The 25,660-nt window shown below is 45.7% G+C and overlaps 1 protein-coding gene across 1 annotated transcript in view; it reads right to left on the bottom strand.

Annotated features, from left to right (window-relative positions):
* adgrb2 (adhesion G protein-coupled receptor B2) overlaps window positions 1-25,660 on the bottom strand; it is a 1,120,188-nt gene that overhangs the window by 721,588 nt on the left and 372,940 nt on the right. The window contains exon 9 of the mRNA XM_041212905.1: window positions 18,388-18,549. Within this exon, the coding sequence (XP_041068839.1) occupies window positions 18,388-18,549 (162 nt within the window). The remainder of the gene's footprint in view (window positions 1-18,387; window positions 18,550-25,660) is intronic.

Here is a 25,660-nt window from a genome sequence, read left to right as displayed (position 1 = left end):
GGCAAGTAGGATCTCAATGGTTTGCCACACCATCACCTTGCCGCTTCCTCACGCCGAGTGCCATTTTTAAATTGCAGCCGCGTGCACAACTCTCAGTGCTCCCAACCCAGGAAGACTGCACAGAAGGCATGGCCCCAAAAGTCAAGAAGACTGCAGTTCCTGATTCAGTGACACGTCCTTGGAATGCCTAATGGAGGCCCACTATGATGTCCTCTACCCCCACTCTGGCCACAGGATATCCAGCAATCTAACCACCCGGGCTTGCAAGGTGATGGCAGCAGTGATCAGTAGCAATGCTACACAGAAGGGGCTGGCCATCCAATGCAGAAAGAGGATGAATAATCTCATCTGTGGAGTAGGGTAAGGCAACCATCTCATCACTCTAAACTCACACACTCAAGCCCATCACACATTCACTGGCACCTCACTCACTGACAGCTCAAGGGGCATCACCACTCACTCACTCACACACTCCCTCATATCTCCATCTGGCCTCACCTCCTCTGTAGACTGCCTCCTCAGCTTTCACTAACTTGAGGCAACTTGCACAGATCAACACACTCTGGGATAACCCCCTTCTCCTGTACAGCCTTGCAGCTTCATTCCTTGCCTGAGGCCACTTCTCCCCCTTCCCCATGCAAGCCCTAGCCTTGCGGCCATTGAAAAGCCCCCACGCCTTATGGCTCAAACAAAAACAGAAAATGCTGGAAAAACTCAGCAGGTCTGACAGCAACTGTGGAGAGAGAAACAGAGTTGATGTTTCCAGCCTGTATGGGTCATATGGACTCGAAACATCAACTCTGTCTCTCGCTCCATGGATGATGTCAGACCTGCTGAGTTTTTCCAGCATTTTATGTTTTTGTTTCAGGTTTCCAGCATCCGCAGTATTTTGCTTTTATCTTACTGCCTTATGGTTGATCTGGTAGGAAGAGACCTGCCCGTGAGCTCCCTTGGAAGCGATGCGGTGGTGCCTGCAAAGCCTGGTGCTGATGACTGTGAGTGCTGCCTGAAGCACAGTAGGCAAACAAAGCTTGAAGCCCCGACTGAAGTGCAGATCACCAGGTGCACATCATTTTATGTACAGTTGTGAAACACGTTGGCATGATCTCAGATGATCCAGCGTGGAAGGGGGGGCGGGGGAGTGATTCCAGTGAGTAGGGCTTATAATGATATGCAGACGTCTTACAATGAAGTTCCTGACATCTTACAGCAGGAAACGCGGCCCGCCATTGACGGGCAGAGCGGACGATTTCAAACTGGTTTCATAACATGGTGAAACCAATTTTTGGTCTTCTTGCCATATTGTCTGCTCATGCCGCTAGACATGCTCGACGCCAATGGACATGAAAAATTCCACCCTCTGGGTATTCACCCTCCAGCAGATGCACCAACCGAGGAGCTTCAAGAAGCATCCTGCTCCTGAACATGGGTAGGTGTGTGGTATGGGTACTTACTCACACTTCATAATGGCTCATAGCCATTGTGCTACTGAGGACTTGTCCTTACTGAGACATGCAGCTACTGAAGAAGTGACACATATGACGTTGGCCAGGGAAGCAGTGCTTTATCACGTGCTTTTATGTTCTTGCAGGAGAAACAGGCACATAATGTACGGGAGAGTGCTCAGATGAAAGGATAGTTGCCATTTTTCTACACATTACCCTGAAGGAGAAGACAGCAAGGGAGCTAGGAAAGGAGATGAGGATAATGTAGGCCCTAGAAAGAGAGCACCTCATGGTGGAGCTGACGATTACAGAAGGCAATACGGTCATCTGGTAGCATGTCAAGCACTGAGTAGCATTGGGTAGCTGCTGAATTGCAGTGTCTTCTACTCTCCTAGGCTAGCTCTTATCAGCCCTTCATATGTCTCTTCCAGAAGCAGATGTCCAACCCACAGCATCCTCTGCCCCTCTGTCCGTAGCCCAAAGAAGCAAGAAGCTGATGGAAAAGCACCGTTGCACTTCATATGTGCATTGTCCACAAGCACAGATACACTCATCTTAGTGGGTCCTCACACATGGTTAGATAAGGTGACACTGGGTGAAGAGCACAGCACTATTGGGCAGGGACAGAGGCAGAGGCAGCTGTGGCCAGTTCCCCTCAGCGGAGGGAACAAGAAACAGACCGGCTCAGCTAGGCTCAGATGCAGGGCGTCAAGAGTCACAAGAAAGGAGGTCACCTTGAACAGCAGCAGACAGTGAGCTCCAACATGTCAAATTTCCCTAAGGCAATGCAGGTTCTGAGCAGAGAATGTAGGAGTCCATCCAGTTCATGCAGGCACCATGTCTCAGTGCTCCTTCACTGAAAGAGTGGCCAATCTCTTGGAAGATACCTAGGAACCACTCAGAGTGCATGCAGAAACTGTGCACAGGCATCCACAAGGTGAATGAGATGCTGTGTAGTTGGTGAGGCAGAGATCTTTGGAGGGATGCCAGTTGTGCCCCAGACGGTGCTCAGCTCCAGGCATCCAGTGCACCTGAGGATGTCATGGAGGAGTATGAGGATGCTATGTCTCACAGGGCACCCTCATCATCCTCAGCCTTCTTGGCCCCTCTGAAGGAACATATGTGCAGCAAGGCAAGAAAATGAGGCTGTTCCTGCAACAATGCAGTTGCAGCAGCCTCTGGAAACTCCTCCATGGGCACCTGCGTGATGAGGACGACCACAACACACATCACGGCCACAAGCCAAGATAAGTGAGCAGGCTCCATCCCCCTTCTTTGAGATTACAAAGGGAGCACCGCATAGAAATATTGGCGCTTGGCATGTGGAGGCCACCTCATCACACGGGGCAATAAGTGGGTCACTGTCTCTGTACACTGTTTTCCTTTCTTTGCATTATATAAATGAAGACACTTTAAATCATATGCCTGAGTCTCCTTTTATTGGTGCTGTAACAGGAAAAGTTGTATTTGGTGGTAAGGAAGATTATGGGTTCCTCCATGGTGAAGACAAAGCTTCTGGGCAGATGCTCTGCCTTCATTGGCGGTAAATGTTTCAGCCTGCGTCTTGCATGGATATGTTACTATTGGTATCTCAGAATCACTTCCATGTCATGCCCTTCATCCTGGATCAAAGGGACTTAAGTGAAATGTTCCCAAAACAGTTGATTCCCACGTTCATGACATCCTGATGAGCCCTTTGAGCCCAGCCATCTCATTGTGCAGTAGGGGCACCTCTCTGTTTAGCATCATCTCACTTCATCTCCTCTTCCTCCTCCACTCTCACCTTCTGCTCCTGCTCTTTCCCCCAATGGTTTGCTTCCAGGGTCACATTGTCCTCAAGGTCCACACCTTTCTGGAGGGCCATGCTATGGCGAATACAGCAAATGACTACAATGGCAGAGACCTTTCAGGAAGAAACTGCAGGGCACTATCCAACCGATCCAGGCATTGGAAGTGCATCATGGCAAGTCTGATGGCCTGCTCAACGGTTGTTAGCATGTAGCATTGGTTGTAACGGCTCTGTACCTCTGTCTGGGACCCTGAAATAGGGAGTCAACAGCCATGAGGGTGCTGCTGTTCATCACCACTGGGCCCAAAATATGAGAGTCTTTCCCCCCCATGGCCAGCTGCAGCCTTCCTTGTTGAGCCTTACTCCATAATCTTCTGCCCCCACAATGCAAGAAGGGTGACAAATCCCTGCACTAGCCGAGTGCTGAATGGCAACTTTCCCTGCAATGTGCACACGAAGGGTGCCTGTTTCCCAAAGATGCAGTCCTTCTCTGTACCCCTGACCCTTTTAGAGGGCCGACGTAATACCCTGAAGTGTCTATGACGGGCATTCCACTCTGTACCTGCCCCAGACAGCAAGCGCAGCCCAGTCAGCACTGTGAAAATCTCAATATCCCTCTTTAACAGGCTCATAATGAGCTCTTTAAGAACTTGCATTTCTTTTAATTGGGGAGCAGACATGATTTTGACCCTTAACCCCACAACCCCAGCCCTGATGAACATTGCCAGTGCTGGGAACGCCAGTTACGTCCTGCCTGCCTCCATTGGTGGGGCTGAAAATTCAGTCCTTGGAATGTAATTCCTGCTAGATGCAATATTTTTTCTATCTAATACCACTCACAATAAATTAGGTATGTTATGATCCTGGACCAGACCCCAAATGCTTGGTATGATCCAGTTATGGATCGGTAATGTTTTGTTTAAAGTAGACAAAGTTTGAGATTAAAGAGACTTGCTAAGAGAATCAAGCCAAAAGATTCCACATGTTTTGAACAAAACAAGAATAAACTTTACTATACAAGGTCAGAAAGATAAAGCAATTTACAATATCTATTTCATACTCTAACATTCAGGGTTAATATGAGGTACATGTGAATTAACAGGCAAACTGTGGTCAAACACACCAAAGTGCACAATAATTGGCAGATGCAACCAAGCCAAATTTCACAGATTTCTCAACAGCCCACCCCGACATCAGTAAACACTGTGAGTCAACCAATCTCATTGAAACTCTGTATCTCTCACAAGTCTTCGCCTTCGAAGATCACGCCTTGGAATTTCTCTCCAAAAGTCGCTCCAACTCGAATAGCCTCAAGGATGGCCCACCTCACAGGGTTTCAAATTCGTTTCTGGGATTCTGTTCCCCTCAATTACCGAGTCGGCTCTCCAGCACAACTTCAGCTCTTCAACCATGCCAAGCAGAGCACCACTGCTCCAAAGGGCTACCTTCGCCCCAGTGGCCCGCAGCATAGAGTCACCAACATTCTGCTGCCTTCTCCGATCCCCAAGGTTTCTCCCGAGCCATCTTTACTTAAAGTATGCTAACCACAGCCCTTTTTCTGCTTGAAGCCTCTTTCTTTGTTCCTTTTTCTTCTTAGCTGAGGCCTCTCCCTGTCCCCTGCCTGGGACTCTTCTTTGGGTCATCTCCCTGTCCCTCTGATGGTTCCTCCAATGGTTCCCCTCCATTGTCTCGGGATTCCCTCATTTTATGGTGCTATTCTGGGTCCCGTGATTGAATTCTTGCAACATTTTTCCATGCAGGCACACTGCTGTCAGGATGGCTGAGCCATTTAATTGCAGGAGAAACCCAGAACAGAGCATGCAAGACCAGGCAAGCTGTTGCACACTACGCATACACTGAAACTCGTGACCTGCCAGGGATCGTATTCCTCAGCCTCCACCCGGAAGCACCTCCCCCACCCTCCCCCACCGAGAGAAAGGTAAGTCAATTTCATCACAGATGAAATGCAGCCTTTTTTTGAGGAGTGTTACAATATGGTAAACACGAGGGAAAAATGTGTGTTAGACATGCCCTATAATGCACACACACTTGTGCATGTCAACACTTTACTTTTATCTGTTCTGCAATATAATTTACATTTAATTGCAATTATACCCTATCTGCACTTTCTCTTTCATGGGATCTGGGCATCGCTGGCTAGACTATATTGCCCATCCCTAACTGTTCTTGAGGAGGTGGGTGGTGAGTCAACTTGAACCACTGAAGTCCATCTGGTGCAGGTACACCCATGGTGATGCTGGGGAGGGAGTTCCAGGATTTTGATCCCACACCAGTGAAGGAGCTGCGATATATTTCCAAGTCAGGATGTTGAGTGGCTTGGAGTGGAACTTGCAGGTGGTGATGTTCTCATGCATCTGTAGCCCTTGTTCCTCTAGGTGGTGGGTGGGTGTGGAAGGTGCTTTCAAAGGAGCTTGGTGAGTTGCTGCAGTACATCTTGTATATAGTGCTGCCACTGTGTGTCAGTGATGGAGTGAGTGAATGTTTAACTTGGTGGGTGGGATGCCAGTCAAGAGGGCTGCTTTATCCTGGACGGTGTCGAGCGTCCTGAATCTTGCTGGAGCTGGGCTCATCCAGGCAAGTGGAGAGTATTCTATCGCACTCCTGACTTGTGCCTGGCAGATCGACAGGCTTTGGGAATACAGGAGGTGAGTTACTCACCTCAAAGTTCTCAGTCTTTGACCTGCTCTTGTAGCCACATGATTTATATGGCTAGTCCAGTTCAGGTTCTGGTCAGTGGATGGTGGGGGATTCAGTGATGGTTATACTATTGAATGTCGAAGGGAAATGGTTAGATTCTCTCTTATTGGAGATGGTCATTGCCTGGCATTTGTGTGGCATTAATTATACTTGCCCTTTACTAGCCCAGGGCTCAATGTAGTCCAGATTTTGTCCATTTTGGCAAAGACTGTTTCAGTATCGGAGGAGTTGTGAATGGTGCTGAACATAGTGCAATCATCAGCGAACATCCCCACTTCTAACCTAATGATGGAGGGAAGGTCATTGATGAAACAACTGATGATGATTGGGGCCTAGGACATCAGCCTGAGGAACTCCTAAAGCAATGCCCTGTGACTGAGATGTTTGGCCCCAAACAACCACTATCATCTTCCTTTGTGCTTCGTATGGCTAAAACCAGCGGCTAGTTTTCCCCTGCTTCCCACTGACTTCAATTTTACCTTGATATCACACTCGGTCAAATGCTACCTCGATGTCAAGGGCACTCAATCTCACCTTACCACTTGAGTTCAGATGTTTTCTCCATGCTTGGACTAAGGATGTATGAAGGTCAAGAGCCAAGTGGCCCTGGTGGAACCCAAACTAAGCAGAATTGGGCAGGTTATTGCTGTGTAAGTGCTGCTTGATAGCATGGTTGACAAAATCTTCCATCACTTTGCTGATGATCAAGAGAAAGCTGATGGGGCCGTAATTGGCCAGATTGGATTTGTCCTGCTTTTTGTGGGCAGGACATGCCTGGGCAGTTTCCACATTGTCGGGTAGATGCCAGTGTTGTAGCTGTACTGAAACAGCTTTGCTAGGGGCACAGCTAGTTCTAGAGCATAAGTCTTCAGTCCTATTGTCGAGATGTTTTCAGGACCCACAGGGCAAAATTTTTCAAGCCCGCTGGCTGCAGGTGTGATAGGTGGTGTGCGCGGAACATATGGCACGACCTGCTTCACGACAGGATGAAGGCAGATCGTGATCGTCCGCTCAGCCCACTGAGGGCAGACCACATTTCCCATCACCGGTCAGCAGGAAGCTAATTGTAATACATTAGCAAATAAAAGTCTGTCCCACAATGCTCCTGGAACCCCACCGTATCATCCAACTACATCGGCGGGAAAGCACACTGACGTGTTTCGCAACAGCACGCAGGCAACGTGCACTTGGCGGTCTTCACTTCGGGAGAACCACAGTTAATGAGCAGCAGCGTTCTCCACAGCTCGTTCACTGTTTATAGGTCCCAGAGATGCCGGGGGGTGGGGCAACTGATGCCTGGCCCCAGAACAAATGCTGAGGGGGTGGGGGCGGGTGGTGTCCAAGGCAAGTGCTGGACAGCCTTGGAGGCGACTGCAGTGGGGGGTGGGGGAGGGAGGTGTCCAGGGGCAATTGTTGGCCAGCCTAGGAGGCAACTGCTGAAAGGGGAGGAGTCAGGTGCTGCAATGTCACTGCATCCCGCACACAGGCAATTGAGGTGGGGGGCAGGGTAAGCAAGGGAAGTGGCCACACATTAGGTGCACCTGTATAACTTGATCATGCCTCTGCAACTAAGACAGATCAGGAGCAGCCGCAGTGATATGATTGGGGTCAGGCCCGTAGCCTGCCCACCCATGCAAGCAATGTGAAGGCACCAAAGAGCCACAAAGCACTCCATACCTTAACCCCCAATGCCCCCAGTACAGACTTTGAGTCCGCCATTGCTTTATTAGACCACAGAGCAGGACTGCACACGTTGTACAATCTCCTCGCCAACACTGGCCATTTGCAGTCACTGCTGGAGGCGCTCACAGCCCTTTGCAATCTCAGCATCATGGTTTGGACCAGTGTCCCCCAGGTCACAGAGTGACAGGGCAGCCATGCAGCACACTCATCTCTGGCCATCTGAGGGGTGACCAGCACTTTCCAGGAAGCATTAAGAGGTGGTCACACAGGGCCAGGAAAGGTGCTAAGTACAGCCATGATAACCACGTCTCTCTCTCTCTCTCTCTCTCTCTTTTTCATGCTGCAGGAGGACCACATCAGGGTCATGGATCCTGATGACCTAGCTGTATGCCTGATGACCTACAGAAGGCATAGAAGACGGAGCAACTGAGACACCTGGCCATGCAAAGGCAGGAGCAGCAACCTCATGAAGAAGGGGCAGTAGGGGCTCCCGCACACGCTGCCCAGGAGCAACAGTGAGCCGTGGCTGGTCGGCGTCTAGCAACATTCAGAGTCTATAGGTGCCACCTATCATTCCTGCAGATGTCTGAGAACCAGTATCGCCGATGACTGCAGGTGTCTAGGGGCCTGGTGGATCACATCTGCCACTTACTGCAGGATTTGGTGCCAAGGGGATGTAGAGGACATCTACTGCCATTGGCTGCGAAAGTGACCACAGCGCCCAATTTCTAAGCCAATGGCTCCTTTCAGGGCTCAACAGGTGACTTCTTTGGGATTTCACAATCCGCCACCCACCAATGCATCCATGAGGTCACAGATGCCATCCTCTACATGGCACACAACTTTGTGCATTTCGCCCGGGACCAGGCAACCAGGGTGCAAGGGCCATTGGATTCGCCCTGATCTTGGGATTCCCACAGGTGCAGGGTGCGATTGACTGCACTCTTGTGGCGCTCAGGTCTCCATCGCTACACTCAGTGGACTTCATTAACCGCAAGGGTTTCCATTCACTGAACTTGCAGCTGGTATGCGGCCGCCTGAAACAGATCCTGCAAGTATGCGCACGGTTTCCAGGGACTGTGCATGACGCCTACATCCTGAGTCACTTGCAGGTCCCTGCAATCTTCCAAGGTCCACAGAGGCTGCAGGGATGGGTCCTTGAGGACAAGGGCTATCCGCAGAGGCTGTGGCTGATAACACCCGTGCAGCGGCCTCAGACTGCAGCAGAGCGACGTTATAACGAGGCTCATGCAGCAGCTCGCAACTTGGTGGAGCAGACCATCTGGATGCTGAAGATGAGGTTCTGGTGCCTGGACCAGTCTGGTGGAGCCCTGCAATACAGTCCGCATGGGATGTCACGCATTGTCATCGTCTGCTGCGCCGTTTACAACTTGATGCTGAATGGATAGAGGAACTAGATGAGGAGGAGATGGGGGAGCTGTACGCCTCCTCCGATGAAGACGCCGCCAATGGGGATGAGGGTGTGGGGGTCCTCGGTGGTGAAGACGACGGAGATGAGACTTTCGCACTGGCTAGATGAGGCAGGCACACTCGGGAGGCCTTCATAGCTGCCAGGTTTATGGAGGGTGATGACAACATGCAGTGAGGTGTCCCACGTAGATCCTCACATCACAATTATGAACGTTTGACTCTAGTCTAGCTTATCCCAGTGCCAATACCCTCTGTGAGAATGCTCTAGTCGTGGAGATGCAGAGGAGGCCCTAATGGTCGCTCAATCGTGGGAGAATGATTATAACATGCAGTGAGGCCACTCCATAGATTTTCACATAGTGTCTGAGAATTTCTGACTCCTGTCTGGCCAAGGGCAGCTCACTTGTGCCCCATGATGAGGGCCATCTCAAAGAAGCAGCCATGAAACTTTAGATGCATCTGATGTTGAGTCTGCCTTCAGCACCTCATTCCTTCAGGAGCTGGTGCACAGCATCACTGGCCACAGATGCTGTTGTGATGGAGGACAGCCCCACCTTAAAGATGCTGAGAGCACACGAAGAGTATAAGAGAATTCTGTGGTGCCTGCCCATTACATTCTGGCAGCAATGACCAACACCGCCAAGGTGCAGAAATCAGTAATGTGTCCAGGGAGTGTGAGGCTAGATCATCACTGTGGTCTGAAGGCTTCACAGAGCACAGGGAAGAGGTCCTGGACTGAGACACCTACCTTTTATCTTGTGCAGAAAGGTTTCACATCTGAGTGGCAAGAACACTGCTCATTAGAACAAGAAGCCACAGGCAGGGTGACATTCTTAGGAATTAATTGACAATAGCAAACAGTATGTTCAAGTGATCAAAACCCGTGCCCAGGCTGTGCAACTAATTCTCCTTAATTTGACGCAAAAGAGTTAATTCTCCTTAACTGTCTTGGTGCTCCCTGGACATCCACAGCAGAAGTGGAGGCAGCTTGCTGACTTTGACGCCCTGTCTGTGATGACTTTGGCGGGCATCCTCTGGAGAGCCGAGACTTGGAGGGTCCCGGCCTGCTTTCAGGGTCCTGCTGCGTGGCAGTAGCACCCTCCTCAGTCTGTGAAGCTGGATCTGTGAAGGTCACAGGAAGAGGAGAGTCAGATGGACTGGTTACTCCCAGAGTAACCTTGGTGGATGGCCCTGGAGCATGCACCTGCTGATCCTCCTCCCAACGGGTGCCCAAGGGCCCGTGACTGACTCCGTGAGCGGAAAGGGCAGCTGAAGTGAGATCGAGCTGCCCAGCACCCCTCTCACGTACAGACTGTTGGAGGCAGATGTGCCTGCAAAAGCAAGGGGAGATAATTAGTGCATGGCAGTGGCTTGTGAAAGAGGACACATCACACACGGCATGGTTGTCTGATGGATGTTACACTGCTGGATCCTCAACCTGGTAGAGCAGCGCCGACCTCATTATCAGCAAAGGACCTGTCCCGGTCATTGTTGGCCAGCTGGATGGCTCTGTCTTCAAACTCTGTCAGAACTTTGATCTCTGGCATCCCTCCACCTGTCTGCGACCTTTCCCTCCTGTTGTGAGCCAGTTTGTCCTGCATGGATAGAGAGGGGAGAGTGTATTAGGACTCCTGCTGGGCCAGATGATAAGTATGCCTGGCCTGTGTGGGTGGTAAGTGGTCCCATGGACAGGATGAGGACAATGACATTGTGTGTGAAATAGCGAATAGTGATGTTCCTTGCACTGGCAGTGAGTGAGGGCCCTGTGGATGTGTGATGTGTTTGAGAGTGTGTGAGTCGGGAGTGATGAAAAGAGTGACTTACCCTGGTGGAACGGAGGAGATCATTCATCCTTTTGCGGCACTGGATGGCTGTCCTCCTCTGCAGGGCGTTCATGCTGACCACCCCTGCCACCGCCTCCCAAGCCGGGTTGGTGACATTGCTACCCATCCTGCGGCCAGAATGGGGGCAGAGCAAATCCCGTCAGGCCTCCATGGCATCCAGCAGTTGCTCGAGGGACCCATCATTGAAGCAGGCAGGCTGCAGTCTTTTTGCCTTTGCTGACCATGTCTCCCTTATAGCGGTGTTGAGCTGGTGACGATGAGGGCTTTGCTAGTGGCTGCCTTTTAAAGATGGCAGCCAGTGTGATGAAGTGGCGAGGTGAGGGCGTGGCAAACGAATGAAAGCCCGCCCACCATGGAAATGGCATATTTCCTGGGGATGCATAAATAATGAGGTGGGCTTGGGAAAATACGACGTGAAAACCTGCCATTTTCATTGGTGGGTAGGACTTCATTTTAACCACCCGCTACAGAAATTAGAATTCTGGGAAAATTCCGCCCATAGCCTTTGCAGTATCCAGTGCCTTCAGCCATTTCTTGATTTCACGTGGAGTGAATTGAATTAACTGAATATGGACATCTGTGATGCTAGGCTCATCAGGAGGGGGCAAAGATGGATCACTCACTCAACACTTGTGGCTGAAGATGGTTGCAAATGCTTCAGCCTTCTCTTCTGCACTGATGTTCTGGACTCCCCCATCATTGGGGGTGGGGAAATTTGTGGACCCTCTGTAGAAACATGCTCTCTGTCAAATAAAATGAACTTTATTTACACAACAGCTTCCAAGGCTGCTTGTTCCTCGCCAGCCCTCATACGCCCATTTTTCCTAGAAAACCCTCCCTCAAATTTATTCCCCTGTGCTAGCCACACATTGGTTGAGCAAATCATGTGACCTTTACTCAGTTGAACTGGTCTTAAAGTGACAGTCATCACCTCCCTCCCCCCTTAAGTCTTTCGTACATCTTTTCAGCCAGCAATTGCTTTATGCAATTGAACCAAGAATTTTCTGAATTCTAGAAATAATTGCATGTGTCATTAGCCCCGACTTCAGTTACACAATACATACAATAGACCCCACAGTTATAAATTAAGTCTTTGGTGTCGTTTTCAAATTCACATTGAGTTTTTGAGGCTACTACTGGATCGGCATTTTCCGGTATTGTACTAATGGATACCTCCTGGAGGAGCACCAACTCCTGCTCAGTCCTGGCCAATTTAGGTGGGCCTGCGGGCTCTGCTTCCCCTGCTCAAAGCTCCTCCTTTTGCAGGCACAGGAGAGGTTGCCTCCTGCTTCCTGATAGTCCTCCGTTCTAGCTGCTCTGGGCTCATAGTCACATTTGATACAGACAATTTATTATCATTAACTTCAACAGGGATGTCCCTGATGTTTATTGCAGGTCGACTAAAATCTTTAGTGTACACAGGTTCACCAACATTCGTTGGTAACACTGCGAGAGTGCCTCTCAACCCCTCAAATGGTCAACGTGCTTCTGAACGATCCATCCCTCTATCCTTACTTCATATGAAAGAGGTCTGGTCTCAGAGACTACCCATCCAGGAATCCACTTAGGACCGCTGCCGAAGTTTTTCACGTAGATGAGAATCATAACTCGTCTTCTGGTTGCACAGCCTTGATTCTACCCTCCTCTGCAAATTTGGAAACATAAGACTTAACCTCGTCCTGAGATGATGTTTCATTAACTGTTCAGGAGGTGGAACATCTGTAGTTGCATGTGGGATGGTGCAGTAATTCAGCAGAAAACGTGAGGCTCTTATTGCTAAAGATCCACCTGATAAGTTTTTTTCATGCCAGATTTAAAAGTTTGGATGGCTCTTTCGGCTAAGCAGTTCAATGCTGGGTGGTAGGGTGCTACCATTATGTGTTTTATACCATTAGGAGTGGTGAAGTTTTGAAACTCCGCCTGTGAACACTGCCTCATTATCAGATATGATTATTTCAGGCAACCATGAGTTGCAAAACAGTGCCACAGCTTTGATGGTCACCATCAATGACAGTGTTTTCACTTCAAAAATTTCTATCTATTTAGAGTGCGCATCAATTATGAGGAGAAACATTGTACCCATAAATGGTCCTACAGAATCGACATGGATGCGGAACCATGGCCATTCAGGCCATTCCCAAGCTGTGGCTGGAGCTGTGGCTGGCAGGTCTTGCTGCTGGCACTGTTGGTAGTGCCTTACCATGTTCTCAATATCAGTGTTGATTCAGGGCCACCAGCTCCAACTAACATATTCATTTTCGAGATACCAGGGTGGCCACTGTGTAGTTCCATCAGGAGTAGCTTCCGGCCAGTTACAGGAATGACCACTCGTGTTCCCCACAGCATAATGCCATCTTGACAACTAAGTTCATGTTTACGGATGGGGTAGAGTTTCATGTCCTCTGAAACTGCCCCATTTCCCCACGCCGTAAGGATTTTATCTCGTACTCCAGATAACAGTGAATCCTGATTGGTCCAGGTTTTGATTTGTTTCGCACAGACTGATAGTGTATCCAAAAAGTTTAAGGACAAGACAATTTCTTGAGGAATATGTGTACATGTAATACTTTCTCTCAAGGGCAGGTGACTCAGGGCATCCACATTTGCAATATGTACCCCTGGTCGGTGTTTGAAGGTATATTCATATGTGGCCAGGATAAATGCCCACCTCTGTATCCTCGTAGGGGCTATTGGCGGAACAGCCTTGTTCCCCTTAAAAAGGCCCAGCAGCGGCTTGTGGTCTGAAACAATAGTGAAGTGCCTCCCATGTAGATATTGATGGAACGTTTTGACACCGAAAACTATTGATAGGCTCTCCTTTTCGATTTGTGAATAACCTCTTTCAGCTACTGATGGTGTTCTTGACACATATCCTATCAGCCTTTAAGCCATTTCATGGGATAACACAGACCCAATGCCATATCGAGAGGCGTCACACATCAGCATTAGTTCCTTCGAAGGGTCGAAGTGTACAAATAGGCTTGAAGGCTGCAGCAATTATTTCACCTTGTTGAGAGCTGTTTTTTTTTACATAAATTATAGGAATAAGGAATTAGGAATAAGGGATGAGGAATTCCCCAAAAAACAGCAGCGGTGCTTCTTTCGTAGGGTCAGTAAGGTGGCTGGCACAGTGGATAGATTTGGCAAAAACCACCCATAATAATTGACTATTCCTGGAAACGATTTAAGTTCAGACACATTCGTAGGGGAAGGCACTTCTTTTATGGCCCTGACTTTCTCTATGACAGGGTGTAGCACGTGTGCATTGACCCTGTGTCTTAGATAAGTCATCTCCCTGGCTTGAAAAGTGCACTTTTCTTTCTTGAGTTGAACTCCAGCCTCCTGAAATCTTTTTAACACCTCTTCTAAGTTTGCCAGATGTTCGGCCTCTGTGACCCCTGTGATGAGTACATTATCGAGGTATACCACAACCTATGGCAACCCCTGTAGTAGGCTCTCCATTGTACATTGGAATATTGCACATGCCATCAAGACACCAAAAGGCAGGAGCGTGCACTGAAAATGCCCCTTGTGGGTGTTTATCGTGACATATCCTCAGGAACTGTCATCCAACTCAAGCTGTCCATAAGAGTGACTCATGTCCATCTTGGCATATGACTGGTTCCCAGCCAGTTTTGCATAAAGATCTTCGATTCGTGGAAGAGGATACTTGTCCAGCTTTGTAGTTTGATTAACGGTTTATTTGTAATTACCGCAAATGTGGATAGTATTGTCGGGCTTCAAAACAGGGACCACGGGTGGAGCCCATTCTGCAAACTGAGCCGGCTGGATAATATCTAGTTCTTCTAACCTCTTTAGTTCAGCCTCCACTTTCTCATGCAGGGCATATGGTATGGATCTTGCTCTGAAAAATCGAGGGGTGGCTTCTGGATTCACGTAGATTTTAGCTTGTAAGCCCTTAACTCCTCCCGGAAGACACTGTCATATTTTCTTAACAACTCTGACAATCTCCCTGTCCTCTTTTGGAAAATGTCACCCCAAGTTAACTTTACTCTCTTGAGCCAGTTGTGGCCCAGAAGGCTTGGTTCTTCACCCATTACTACTATGATAGGTAGCTGGGCAGACTCTGTCCATAGCTTAGAGGTATACCTTTACTTCTTCTCCAGTATATGTTTTCAGCTTGGCTGAAGTGCTCTTTAAATTTAAAGGCTGGGCACCAATCTCAAATACTGGAATTTGTGCTTACCCATCAGAATGACTGATACACCTATATCTAGTTCCATATTTAGAGGCTTCCCATTTACACAGAGTGTTACAGTGATTGGGTCTGGCTTGACATCCTTGAGATTGGAAAGAGTGTAAATATCAGAATTACTGGTACCAAGGTCTTCCACACTGTGTACTTGTGACATCTTGTTGGATTGGCTATTCGACTGCCTCCACCTAGCCCTGCATTGTCGTCTCAGGTGTCTTTTTTTCCACACTAATGGCAATCAGTGTCCTTAAATTGACAAGATTCAGGAGTGTGTTTACTCTTACATCGATAACATTGGACCTTAGGAATCACTGTCCGACTGTCTCTGCTGTATCCTTTAGTCCCACAACTTATTGGAACTGCTTCCCATTTTCCAGTGGCTGTGGCCTATTTGGCGTCACAGCTGGCTGCTGGTTCCCACCCAAACTGTGCACGGCGACGCTTTGCGCACCCTGTAGTTCCAATGCATCTGCCTCAGCGCTTTCCATAGCGAGCGCAATCTCCACCACGCGTTTGAAATCAACATCAACTTCTGCTAACAACCAACATTGTATGGTATCATTACACATGCCACAGCTAATTGATCACACAGCATATAATTTAGGATCGTACCAAAATTGCAGTGCTCTGATAATTGAGTTTCACAATGTATGTCGCGATCGACTTCCCCAGTGTTCTCACTCGCAAGTTAAACTTAAAGGATTGCATTATGACTGAAGGTTTCGGTTGGAAATGACCCTATTCCTCTGCAGAGGAGTCGAATCAGTCTATCCGGCTGAAAAGCAGCTTCTTGGTGAGTAAGATAATTTTCTATTCACAGTCATCAATTAAACACGATACTCACAGATGCAGGCAGGAGAAAGTGCCAGGATAGTTTTTTCCTCATCACCAAATATAAAAATACGCTCCAGGAAGCTTCTTAGTCAACCAAAATAAACTTCGCTTACACGAGAGCTTCCGTGGCTGCTAGAATCCAGCCAGCCCCTCATACAGCCATTTTGCCTAGGAAACCCCGCCCTAGAATTTATTTCCCTGTGCTTGCCACACATTGGTTGAACATATCACTAGACGCTTTCTCAGTTGAACTGGTCTTAAAGTGACAGTCATTACATCCTTCTCCCCTGTTAGTTGCTTAATTGTCCACCACTATTTATGGCTAGATATGACAAGATTGTAAAGCTTTATTTTGATCCATTGGATGTGGAATCGCTTAGCTCTATCTATTGCAAGCTGTTTTCATTGTTTGGCATGATATTGTAGCTTCACAAGGTTGCCACCTCAATTTTAGGTAAGCCAGGTGCTGCTCTGGGCATGCCATTCTGCACTCTTCATTGAACCAGAGTTGATCCCCAGCTTGATGTAATGGTAAAGTGAGGGATATGCTGGGCCATAAGCTTACAAATTGTGGTTGAATACAATTCTGTTATTGTTGATAGGCCACGCTGCCCCATGGATGCCTAGTTTTGAGTTGTTAGATCTGTTCCGAATCTATCCCATTTAGCACACTGATGGTAACAAGCAATACGATGGAGGGTATGTTCAGTGCAAAGAAGGGACTTCGTCCTCACAAGGACGATGAGATGGTCACTCTAGCCAATACTGCCTTGGAGTAGATTGGTGAGAACAAGGTCTAGCATGTTTTTCCCTCTTGTTGCTTCCTTCATCACCTGTCACAGGCCCAGAGTGGCATATATATCCTTTAGGGCTCAGCCAGCTCAGTCAGCAGTTGTGCTACTGAATCACTCTTGGCGATGGACATTGAAGTCTCCCACCCAGAGTACATTCTGTGCCCTTGCAATCCTCAGTGCTTCCTCCAAATGGTGTTCTTCATGGAGGAGTACTGATTCATCAGCTGAGGGAGGGCAGTAGGTAGTAATCAGTCAGAGATTGTCCTTGCCCATGAGACATCATGAGTTCCAGAGTCAATGTTGAGGACTCCCAGGGCATCTCCCAACTGCACACAACTGTGCCACAGCATCTGCTGGGTCTGTCCTGTTGGTGGGACAGGGCATACCCAGGAATGGTGATGATGGTGATGGTGGTGTCTGGGACATTATCCCTAAGTTATTTGACTGTCAGGCTGTTGCCTGTCTAGTCTGTGGGACAGCTCTCCCAACTTTGGCACAAGCTCCAGTTGTTAGTAAGAAGAACTTAGGGTGTATGGAGGATTTTGCAGGTCTTGTAGTGTACTATATATGTACAGGTAAATTATTGTATCTAATATGAAATGTAGTATAGAAGCCCCTATAATACAATATACTAATAACATAATGTAAATGTAATGTTTCGTAGAGTAACATTTAAGAGGTTATAGGAGCACAATATATACTGGAACATATTCCATCTATTTGTTATCTGTACCTTCAAATAGTGAACTTAGGAAGTCTTCTCCCATGAAGATATTCATGTTATTAAGTTGTTCATATATGTAACATGAGGTTCCTTTGATTATTACCAGCCTTTTGAGAAATTTTCTTTATATTCCATCCTTTGGCAAAATTTAACCAAATTTCTTCAGACAGGAGGGGTATAGGAGAGGTTTTTATAAATCCCATAAAACCTACAATGAGAACTCACTGTGGTTTCCAATACTACTACAGCTGGAACTATCAACCGTAGCTGAGAGCGAATGAAAATGGAACTGTTTGCAGAACTTAAATATTCATAATATTGAAGATAGCAGGAGTCAGTTATGGAATTTTGTCACATATGGATTCAGATGGTATAATAAATCATCAGAGCAAAGCTGGAGTGGTCGATGAATGCCATTTGATCTTGAACTCTTCTCCCACTATAAAAGTATATTTGGTAACGCTGCTGTTTTATTTGTGATTATAATTATGCATTTTGCTGCTTACACATTTAATGCATTGAGTATTACAGCCAACTATATCATTGAGAGGATTGTATTCTTGCTTAATTACATGAAAAGTCAAAGGCACTATTTATTATACTGTAATTGGAGCCTGTTGTCAATCACATAGCTTTAGATTGAGAGGCCACACTAATGGAGAGGGCCCAGAGGCAACAGGATGGTATAACAGGAATTGTTGTCAATCACAGAGCCTAAAGTGAAAGACTACACTATTTTGGAGACATGCAGACATATTAGGAGTTATAAATGGTGGTTGTGGTAAATTACTAAGATTTAAACATGCTAATCTATAGAGGGTCTGAAGCAGTATGTTATAATCGGAGACTGTTATCAAGCAACAAGGTTTAGAGTGATAAGTTACTCTATTTAAGAACAAAGAAAATTACTTGAGCACTCCTGATTGAAGCAGTCCCGGGCCTCAGCCTGGTGACCTTTGCACTCTGTCCAACCGTGGGTCGAAATGCATTTGCGGGTTCTCTGTTGCGTTCCATTTGAACATGTTACTGAGCACCTGTTCCATGGTCCCCACTGCAGCCACTGTCCTTCAACTGTCAACAGATAAGAGGAACATAAATTCCATGTTGTATCTTTTCTAGCCATTACTGTCAGGCCTGGAATACACTATTGGTCTTACCACTGTATCCTTTTATGGAAGGGGGTGGGACTTATGAAATGACCAGTACTGTAAAGTTTTTTCATATGTAAAACTGAATAAGCAAATGGTCCTTCCCACCCTCCTTTGCTATTGTCAAATTTATTTGTCTCCAACCAAAAGAGAATTCACCAGCCAAGATGGGTGCAGGTAGTCTGTAATAACTTCTCTGGCTTACTTTCACTTGGATTTTCCCCTTCCCTTTGGTAACATTCCCTGGGAAGCTTTGCTGGGGTCAGGAGGTAATGGTTTGGACATATGTATAAGTGTGAATTGGCTCTCCATCACCTCACCCCTATGCAATGTGAAACCAAGCCATCTTGTTCCAGCAGTTCTGCAGCTTCTTGACAACTGTGGCTTTACCCAATCCTGTTTGAAAAGTGAAAAGGAGGCAACAGAGGTAGGCCAGTTGATTTCCAGCCCTGATGTTATGAGCATCAATTCACCTACAACAAATAAACATTTTTTTTCAGTTATGAACTAGCTTTTAGTCTTTTCCATAGAGCAGTAACTAATGTACAAGTATATTGTACTGAATTGTTACATAAAACCCTAAGTGCTGGAAAGGGAATTGCATGTACATTCACTGGTCTCTCATATATTAGATCACTAATTTGGTCAAGGTTTACTGTGCTCTATAAGTCCGGTTTTGCACTCTTTTGTTGCAACATCATAAAATTCCCTAACAATGCAATTGCAAAAAAGGACACCTTATACAAAGTATTTGGGACCAGAGATATTGTGCAAGACATCCTTCTATAATAGCACAGTTTGGAAGCTCCATGGTGCTGTTAGTAGAATATAACACCGGTTTTCTGTTTGGCTACAGGCTTTCATTATCAGCTTTAGAATATTTTGACTTATAACATATGGGACAGTCTGGATCAATTCACAATTCAGGAGGAATGTTTTCAGGTAAATCCTGAACTAGCACCATATTTCTAAAATGCTGACATCAAACAATGACGAATTATAACTGTTCCATGCAACAACCGAATGAGCTAAATAAATAAGGAGGTGAAATTAAAACATTTGATCGCTGTGGAATAGTTTACTTAAAGGGAACAAAGAAAAAGAGGTAGAAATTCATCTCAGTCAGTGGCGCAAAATGAGTGGCATCAGATCAGCCACCAATTTTATGCAGCACCTGAAATTTAGGGCAGGATTTTCTGGCCTCACTTGCTGCCAGGATTGTCCACTCCCATCAAAAGACAATGGACTTCTAGTTGGCCTGCTGCACCCCTGCCACAGGTCCCACTATGGCGAGGCCAGAAAATCCCGGCCTTCGTTTTACTGCAGTCAATGGAATCAAAAATAGGTGCTGCATATAATAGATGGCTGATCTGATATTATCTGTTTTGTGGCCAAGGTGATTTTCCACCCCAAAGTTTACTTTTACTGTTATTCTCTTTACTTAGAGAGTGTAGAAAGATCTGGGTATATATTAGATCCTACAGCTGTTATAATGCAGTATTGTTTACTATCTCTGTAAAAAAGCACTATAGTCATTTCTCGTACCTTAACTGACAAATATACTGCTTTGAATAATACTGAGCTATAAATAATTAAGAATCTAGATTCAAATAATGATGCTCAAATGGATGCTCTCTAAAAAACCACAGCCACAGTTAAAAAAAATTAATGAGCAAAAGAAAAATTACAGTTGTGCACACAGGTTGCATAGGAATACACATATTCAGAGTGTATATGATAGTCACTATAGAATGGTGATAGTGCCACATTTTCACAAAAGATAGAGTACACAAGACCCATGATGATTGCCCTCACAATCCAGGAGGTTATGAGAGACAGCAAATTGGACCCATAATGACAGGTCTTGTAAATCTATTTGGTCATGAGAGATAGAGAAAATAAATGGAACCCTTGGAGACAGGCCTCAGTAATGATTAATGCTTGCTATGCTGTTTATGAGAAAATGACAGAGTACGGATAAATGGATGTGACCCACAGAGTCAGAGACTGAGAGTGAATAACCAGAACTGACAGTAAACTGAAGCAGATCATGGTTGTTTATGATAAGCTAAGCCTGAAAGTGAATAAATGATGCTCACTGTAACAAGGCTTATTAGAGACTGAGACTGATTATGGATGTTTTGGATAAGCTGACTGTGAATTAGTATCAGGGCCTTGAGATAGAGCTCACTAGACTTAAATTGACCATAGTTGTTTATGATAAGCTAATAGTGAGAAGGAGTACTCAGGGCCTTGGAGACAGAGATCACTGTAGATTGAAGCTGGTCAGGGTTATTATGAACGAACAATTATGTCCAATAGAAATCACTGATTCGCCACAAGCGTAGCTACAATGACACTGTTTTAGCCACGTTTATTAATGGTAGTACAAAATGCCAACAAATTTTACCAACAAATGTACATATTGAAGTAACTATGCCATGTATAGTAGTGAGATCATATGCTCAACATCAACATTACTCTTTTTTTATTTATCAATCAGTAATGCAGTTTACCACATCTGAATTTCCTAATTTACCACACGTAGCTAGGAGCTAACATACTGGGCAACACCTTGATACAGTGAGTGAGTAAATGTGCTTTCTGGAGACAGGTTCTACTGTAGACTCACGTTAATGACAGTTGTTAATGAAAAAAAACATAGAGAAAGATTAAATGGTCTCATGGACACAGACATCACTACAGGCTGATTAAATCCAGATTGTTTTCTTTCTTATGTTTTTCCAGTTGTGATCTCCATTTCGTTTCCATTTTTTCCAGGTTGGATTTTCTCTCACACACTTTATAGTATTTGTTGCTGTAGATGAATATCTTCGAGGTCAGAGGTGATGACATGAAATTCAGACAGGATCGCAATCATCATATTGACTATTAAAAGCAATAGATTACAGCTACTAGTAAACATAGACTAGTAAACACTAGGCTCAAAATCAGCATCCAAAAGAAGATAGTAGTATTTGAGTGTAATGATAACAGACTGTGAATAATTCTCTTTAAACAAGAATCAAAACTTCCACTTCCACAAGAAGCCCTGCATAGGAACTGTATTCGAAGGATAATAATACATTTTGAAACTGCACTCCTGTTGTAAATTAAATGTAAAAATGTTTTGTGACTTTTTGTGATAATTTCATAACCCTATTCCTGGTTTTGGTTGAAGTATCATGACAGTCCTTTGAAATATTGAATTCTGCAAAAGACACAAAGTGTCTTGTTGGGTCCTACAAATCAGACTTTGAAATATAATGCTGTTCCTTCATCATCATGGGTCCAAATCCTAGAGCTGTCTACGCAACAGCCATGTGGGTGCACCACCGCCACACAGACTGCAGCAGTTCAAGAAGGTAACTCAACTGCACCTTCCCAAAGGAAAGTAGGGATGGACAATAAATACTAACCTTGCCAGCATGCCCTCATTCCAGGAATGAATAACAAAAAAAAAATTAAGTTGTGCTTCATTATATCTGTGCTTTTTTCTTTACCGCTGGTAAATATCTATCAATAATAACCTTGCAAGACACTTCATCAAACTTGGAAAGGACTGAGAAACAATCTATTGGCAAGGCATTCACTAATTATGTATGCCAATGAATTTTACTTTTTTGTCTTTGCAGTGGTTTCAGTAGTAGTAAAACAATGAAATGTTTCCTCCAAACCTCATCACATCAATAAAAATATAATGCAAATGGGCTTAAATTGTGGCAGATATTGAGTTAAAGTTCTACAGCAGGCTGTTCCACATAATAAAGCAGTACGAAAGTTAAGTTTGGAGTTAAAATTAGTGTTCAATCCGGGCTGAGCTAAACTGATGCAACTGAAAATGGTGCTTTTACTGTAGAGTTGAGTGATAGAGATCAGATTAATTAACAGAATTTACAGCACAGAAATAGGCCATTAGGCCCAACTGATTTATGCTGGTGTTTATGCTCCACATGAGTCTTCCCTGACTCTACTTCATCTAACTCTATCAGAATGGTCTTTTCTACTTCCTGTACTTGGTTTTTCCTTAGATGTAGCGATGCTATTCACCTTAACTAATCCTTGTGGTAGCAAGTTCCACATTCTAACTATTTTCTGAGTTAAGGTGTTTCTGCTAAATTCATTATTGGATTTACCAGTGACTATTTTGCATTTTTGATCCCTAGTTTTGACTCCTCACAAGGGAAATGCCTTCTCTGCATCTACCCTATAAAACCCCTTCATTATAACCCCTTCCGATAGGTCATCCTCTGCCTTATCTTTTCCTGAGAGAAAAAAGCCCCAGCCTGTTAAGCCTTTGCTGATAGTTACAACTTCTCAGTTCTGGTATCTTTCATGTAAATAAATTATGCATCTTCCCCAATGCCTCTATATCTTTTTTGTAATATGGAGACCAGAACTATGCACCAATATGTTAAGTATGATCTGGCTAAGGCTCGATATAAGACTAGCATGCCCTCTCACCACTTCAATTCTACTGCACTAGAAATGAACCCCAGGACGTTGTTTGCTACTTTTGATAGTTTGTGAACCCGTACCCTTAGATCCTTTTACTCCTCTACCCCATTTTGATTGCTCGATTCCAGGATGTCCCTGAGTATACATCATCCTCGAATTAAGAGACAGCTGCTGCCACTGCTGACCTGTACCCCGGATCTCTTTTCTCCTCTATCATATTTAGACTCTCATTTTTCAAGGAGTTTTGTCAGTGAGGCTTTGCTTAACACTATTATATCAGGCCATTCACATTGAATTGCAGCTTCAATCCTGTCCTCTGTTGGCATCCACATAAGTGTTTAAATACTTCTTTAATTGGGATTACTGGAAAAGGAACTTTGGCATGATTTTCTTTCCCTTCTGCCAGTCTGGCAAGAATTGAAGCCATATTTGCAATCCTGCCTATGATTGATAACTTAGCACAGACCATGGACTGAACCTGGCACTTTCTGATCTGTAGCACTCAGCATTGCACCAGTCAGCACATTTACCCAATGAGTTATTAGAGAAGGTGTTTTGCAGTCTTGCTTTGATCAGAAAAAAACAGTGGATACAAGCAGCAATATTAGGTCACCATTGACTGGAAGCTGGCTGAATCACATCAACACAATGCTACAAGAGCAGCATAGGAGGTGGTCCACCTCCTAATCCTTCAAAGCCCCTTCACCAAATACAAAGATCAAGTCTGGGATGGAATGCTCACTACTCACCTGGATGGATGCAGCCACAACACTCAACATTATCTAAGACAGAGTCATCTTCGTCATTGGCACCTCCATCAATATTCTCTCCTTTCACCACTGCTTATAGTATGTACCATCTACACGACGTAACACAGCAACTAACCAAGCTCAATTTGACAATGCCTCCTAGTCCTGTGAATTCTACAACTAAAAGGAGCAATGTCATGGGAACACCATCATCTCAAAGGCCAAGATTTCCCGGTCGGTGAGTGGGAGATGGGGCCCGCTCTCCGACACGTAAAATGAACTCCCGACGTCATCCTGCCAAATGCTGAGGGATCTAGGTGACCTAGTGCATGAATTGCAATAGGTTAGTATGCGGGTTCTGCAAGTAATTAGGAAAGCTGATAGAATGTTATCGTTTATTGTGAGGGGAATTGATTACAAAAGTAGGGAGGCTATGCTTCAGCTACATACGGCATTGATGAGACCATATCTGGAGTACTGTGTACAATATTGGTCTCCTTATTTAAGGAAGGATGTAAATGCATTGGAAGCAGTTCAGAGAAGATTTACCAAATTAATACCAGGAATGGGTGCGTTGGTTGATGAGGAAAGGTTGGACAGGCTAGGCTTGTATCGGCTGGAGTTTGGAAGAATAAGAGGCGACAAACAAGGCTCGGGAATACACAACAAATGGTAGGATTCTGGGAAGTACCGAGGATCAGAGGAACCTTGGTGTGCATGTCCACCGGCCCCTTAAGGTAGCGGGACAGGTAGATAAGGTGGTTAAGAAGGCATATGGAATGCTTGCTTTCATTAGTTGAGGCATAGAATATAAGAGCAGGAAGGTTATGCTGGAACTGTATAAAACGCTGGTTAGGCCACAGGTAGAGTATTGCGTGCAGTTCTGGAATCTGCATTATAAGAAGGATGTGAATGCACTAGGGAGAGTGCAGAGGAGGTTTACCAGGATGTTGCCTGGGCTGGAGAATTTTAGTTATGAGGAGAGATTGGATAGACTGCGGCTATTTTCCCTGGAGCAGAGGAGATTGAGGGGGGCACATGATTGAGGTGTACAAAATTATGAGGGGCATAGATATGGTAGACAGGAAGGAGCTTTCCCCCTTGGTGGAGGGATCAATAACCAGGGGGAATAGATATAAGGTAAGGGGCAGGAGGTTTAGAGGGGATGTAAGGAAGAATTTTTTCACCCAGAGGGTGCTGGGAATCTGGAACTCACTGTCTGAAAGGGTGGTAGAGGCAGAAACCCTCATAATGTTTAAAAAAGTATTTGGATGAGCACTTGTGATGCCATGGCATACAAGGCTATGAGCCTAGTGCTGGAAAATGGGACTAGAATAGTTAGCTACTTGTTTGACCGGCGCAGACTCAATGGGTCAAAGGGCCTTTTTCTGCACTGTAGACATCAATGACTCTACGACCTCTATGACTCGTTTCAATTTTCAGGTGGGCGGGGGCTTAGCAGAACCAGCTGTACACCCGCCAACCTGTCAATGGCCAATTAAGGCCATTGACAAAGTAATTAAATACTTAATGGACCTGCCCGTCCAACCTTAACATTGGCAGGCAGGACAGGAGCCCTGGCGGGCATTGAAAAAAGCATGAAACCTCAACCACAGGCGGGATGAGGTTTCATGTAGGTTTTTAAATTTTTAATAAAAGTGTTAATGAAAGTGATGGACATGCACCAACTCATGTGACAGTGTCACATGAGGGGACATGTCAGGGGAATTTTTCTTTCCTATTGTTAACATTTTTAAATTTGGCACTGATCTCCCTGAGGCACCACTTAGCCTCAGGGAGATGGGTGTGCTCTTTTGTGCACATGCA

The sequence above is a fragment of the Carcharodon carcharias genome, chromosome 19 (genome assembly GCF_017639515.1).
Source record: "Carcharodon carcharias isolate sCarCar2 chromosome 19, sCarCar2.pri, whole genome shotgun sequence".
NCBI lineage: Eukaryota > Metazoa > Chordata > Chondrichthyes > Lamniformes > Lamnidae > Carcharodon > Carcharodon carcharias.
This window is presented reverse-complemented; position numbering and strand designations above follow the sequence as displayed.